The 4670-nt window shown below is 41.5% G+C and overlaps 1 protein-coding gene across 1 annotated transcript in view; it reads left to right on the forward strand.

Moving 5' to 3' along the window:
- The window catches only part of tiam2a (TIAM Rac1 associated GEF 2a), a 69261-nt gene extending 66893 nt beyond the window's left edge, over positions 1-2368 (forward strand). The window contains 1 exon segment of the mRNA XM_018697775.2: positions 188-2368. Within this exon segment, the coding sequence (XP_018553291.1) occupies positions 188-891 (704 nt within the window). The 3' untranslated portion in view covers positions 892-2368.
- Positions 2369-4670: the final 2302 nt, after the last annotated feature.

The following is a 4670-nucleotide window of genomic DNA, read 5'->3' on the forward strand; positions in this document are numbered from 1 at the left end:
TGACTGGCATTTAGCCTGTAAGGTCATTTAGCTTTTACTAAATCAATCATTACTAAGTATGCATGTACTTTACAGATGATCATATCTTACTTTTTTGGCCTATTAAATGTTTGTGGGGCTTATAGTGCAAGTGTTTTGCTCAGATAAGAGTGGCATTTCTAACCTCTGTCTCCACTTTCATTACCAGGTTCCTCCAGGGCTTCCTGGTTGTGTAAGCAGCCACTTGGAGATTTCTCCACCCAGCCCGGGAATCCCAAGCTGGGGCCAGACTCAGATGAAGGAAGCCTGAGCAGTGGAACCTACAGTTTATCTGGTGCTCCTCCACCCTGTACCTCCTCTGACTCGCATATCCTCCCTGTCCAGCAGAACTGGTCTCAGACACCTGGGTCCAGTTCACAACCCCGCTCCACCTCAGTCAAAGAGTCTGATATTTTAAGTGATGAGGACGATGACGGCTTTAGCGAGGGGGGAACACGGAGGGACAGTGGAGACAGCAATTCCCCAGCCAGCGCCATTGAGGCTCAGTTCCTCCAACTTAAACTCTCTGAGGATGCTGTGTCAAAATGTGCACCGGCACCATGTGTTCAACCTGAGGGAGTCGGGGACACACCAGAGACCCAACCCAAACTGATGCGAGGACACTTCAGTGCTGTTAAGAGGAAACCCAGCAGTTTCAGGAGGAGTCAAGGTGCACTGTTGAAGATGAAGGAGCACAGCAGGTCACTGGACAGCCAGACAGATGCAGCATCGTCATCTGCAGTGATGGACTTCAACACGTTGCTGGAGAAAGAGTTTAGTGTTCAAAGTCTGACGTCTGTAGTCAATGAAGACTGTTTTTATGACCCAGCTGAGAGCTCTGCCACTGACTCTGGAAATGCCACATCCCCTTAGGGGGTGGAGTGGACAAGACTGTACTGTACCTGGGCCACAGGCTAGTGGTCATAAAGGTCAGAGGGACTGAGCCCATGTCAGAAAAGGAGAAACCCTTGTCATTCAATGCAGGCTCTACCAAAGTGGCTGTGAAGCTGTGCCTCAGTTTTGGAAGTCGGTTTAGTAAGCCACACACCTGCCTGCTAAAGGTTAGACGTAAATGATGTGTTCTAATGAAAGCCCATTGGCTGACAGACCCAGTTTTTCTCCCTGGAGAGGCGAAGTGATGTGATTTCTGTGCCAGTGATGATGACTGCAATGAATCTGCCAAGCACTGATGCGTACCTGCGATCTCCTCAGCTCTCTGGGCTTTGCCTCCTCCCCACAAACCGTCTGAGTGACGTATTCCATCCAAGTATCCCCTGCAGCTCATGCTGATTGGCAGATTTTTATTCAGTTTTTGACCTTTTCTGTGAAGAAGTGGGGAGATTGTCCTTGGTCTGTCAGCTTGGTCTGTCAGTCTCAAAAGTTGAAAGAGGGGGTAGAAGTCCACAGTTCATATGCATATATCCCCAGGATCACTGAGATTAAATACGTTTTTCAGGCAATTTGGGCAAAGCGGGTTCAGCATGGGTTCATGTGTATTTGGTTTCACAGAACCAAAGACTGTAGGCCACTTACTACAAATTGTATTTGTCAAAAATTTAATTCAATGAGGCACTGAGTAAAAGCTATCACAGACTAATAAGATCCAGATAGGAGAGGACATTGGCTTAAATGAACAGGAGGTTGACAGACTTTCGCAACTACGCCTTTTTGCGGTATTTTGTGCACTAAAGTACACTGTTTGCCTATATATTTGAAATATTTTTTATTTGTACAGGTTTTAATGTTATTAATGACATTTTATTTATTCATAGGTTTGATTATGTATATCTTAGCAAAGTAACTTTTTGGGTGAAGGCTTGAACAGTTGGCTAAAGATCTGGTCTATTCTTAAATAAGAGAATACATAATACAGTTTGACCTTTATTCACTTCATTTTAAATGTAGCCTACTGGATTTTGGCTTTCTTTCGCTGAAGATTGTAATTTCCAGTGTATGCATTTGAATGTACAAATGTTTTCGAGATATGGCTGCTTAATTGAATGATTTAAACTGCAATAATGTTTAAAACCCAATGTTTCTTTTTATGTTAAAATGTGTCCTGTATATATAACCTTTTCTATCTTATGTATTCTATCATACATACTTGACACTGTACAGATGAGAAACAAGGCAGGAATTTGCAATAAATGCAGCTGATATTTTTGTAAAACATTGTTTGCCATAGCATAAAGTACATACTGATGTACTATATAAAGGCAAGCCACTACTACATAAAGTTTTTCCTTCTCAACTTTACCATGCCTTTAATGCTAGGATACCAATGAAATGTGAATGCCCCATTATTCCATTCTCATGGAATTGTTTTATAAATAAAAGTTTTATCTGTGAATGATGCCTGGGAGAACAGTACTTTCAAGTTGCCCTTCAAAGTCTTTCAGTTCAGTTTTGCATTTCTCTTTATGTTCTTTTGACAGGTAAAGCAGTGCTGGGACATTATGTGTCTTATCTCAGTCTCAGTCCCAGTCCTAGGGCTAGACTTGCCACAGGTCCCTGATTAGCTGTCATAAGAAACACTCAGGTCTATATCCTGGTATTGGAAAGGTATATTCTCAATAGAATACATAATTATCTGACAGAAGTGGGCCACAGTTGCATGAAGACGTTGATAAATCTTTACTGCAGTGTTTTTATTACATGGACCTGTGTGTTGTTATCCATAATACATGTTGAATAATTTTCTTTTGACTGAACATATTTAGCAACTCCTTTTGTATTTCCTAATTTTCTCTAAATTCAGCAGACTGAAACATCCTAAAGATCAATTAAAGGATGTTTTCTAAGTCTTGATTGATTTTCCTTACTTGGCCCTGCTACTATCTGCATGACTTTTGGCCGTATTTTTCTGCCATCCAAATAGGTGAATGGAGTTAAACTGGGGCCCTTAAAGCACCTATGTACCATCTCATGTACAATAGCCACCATAGCCATATGTGACAATTATGTGATAATGTTTCATGCTAAAACTAAGCTAGTCACAGAAGTACAAATGAGTCATAAAATCAGTGAACTGACTCAATAATGTCTGCTTAACAGTAATAGATAGCCAACGTTTGCTCATTAGTTATCTTACAGCCACTGGTCATAAAAGACCAAGTACGGCTGTAGCAGCAAAAGCCTTTCAACTGCCACAGTCTCACCTTAAAACATCAAAAATTCAGGTTAGAAAACTTCAAAAGCAATGTGTCTTAGAGGAAACAAAGACTGAGACACATTTTATAATCTGCTGCCAACCCACCACCTGTTCACTTTGATGCACTCCACTGTGCTACACATGGAAAGATATAGTATAAGGTCATGATTAGTGTTTTGCTCCAAGCAAAGTTTTACACTGAGCCACACAGGGTTTTTACATGATGTAGTAAACGGGAGGACTACCAGACAGCCAAACATGATAATGAGGAATTCAAATATGTGCAGACAGATAATACTGGCAGAGTAACAGAGGAAGCGTCTACTGCTCTTTTACTACACCAGTCATTGCATTTCACAATCAGTGACAAATCACTGGTCAATCTGTCATGATGGTGGCCAGGCAGCAGCTACACTTGGAGCTGTCAAATGAACAGAATGATACAGTTGCGTCTGATTCAGGTCGGGTGTGATTTATAAAGTTGCCGGGCACTGACAGACAGCTGTGGCAGTTTAATGGTGTGAAAACCATAGTAAAAGGTATCCAGGTTAATTATGATGGCTGGTGGGCTGAATGTCATTATTTTTTATTTTAGTTCCTTTTTGTCAAAACGATTAACATTAATTTTGTGAGGGAATGACTGACAAAGTAAAATGTCCTCTAGTCACCTACAGCCTACCAGTCTTTGGGACACGTAGTCCACCACAACAACGGGAAAAATGTGTTCATAAAAACAAAACATCTGGCCTTTGTGACCTCCTCGAAATAAAACAACGCATCTCTGATTAATTTCCTATGTAACCCGCTTATACAATCCGTTACCTGTTATTTGACGTGAGGATGAAAAGTTTTGACTCACCTGTTGCTGCAAGACTGGACTCGGTATCACGACACACATGGCTCTTCTACGAGACTGGGGGAAATGGTAGCTAGTAGGCCTCCTCTTGCTTTTAGTGATGTGGGCATTTCAAGTTTTACTAAGCGGTAAAAATGGGTATAATAACGCCTGCACATATTTGATAGTCCAAATAAACAAACACTATCGGCGGTGCACTGCTGAACGTCTCCACCACAGCACAGGTGCATCTCATCAGTAGCTAATTACCCCCCCGTGCGTGACGTCAGTTCTCATTTTACAATCTCTTTCCACACGGTAACCTACCAAAATAAAAGCTTATCATAACACAAGACCACATCATGTTTTTCCTCAGGGTTACTGAGCTGTCTGGATAACACAGCAACACGGCTGCCAAAACGGCAGTCTTGCATACCGATCTGCCATGCAGATCAGATGAAATGCTGATTGTGGTTGGAGATTATCATCCACCAATCATCAAAACTGAGTGAATTCGCCCTCTGGCAAGTCAACCCTAGCATACCATCTGCCACCCAGGCAGGAGACAGCCCTGCCATGTTCTGCTGGTGATAATATGTTCCAGCATTCAAATATCAAACACGTATATAATTGATATAAAATTTTACATAATAACATGATAAAAAA

The sequence above is a fragment of the Lates calcarifer genome, linkage group LG19 (genome assembly GCF_001640805.2).
Source record: "Lates calcarifer isolate ASB-BC8 linkage group LG19, TLL_Latcal_v3, whole genome shotgun sequence".
Taxonomy (NCBI): Eukaryota; Metazoa; Chordata; class Actinopteri; family Centropomidae; genus Lates; species Lates calcarifer.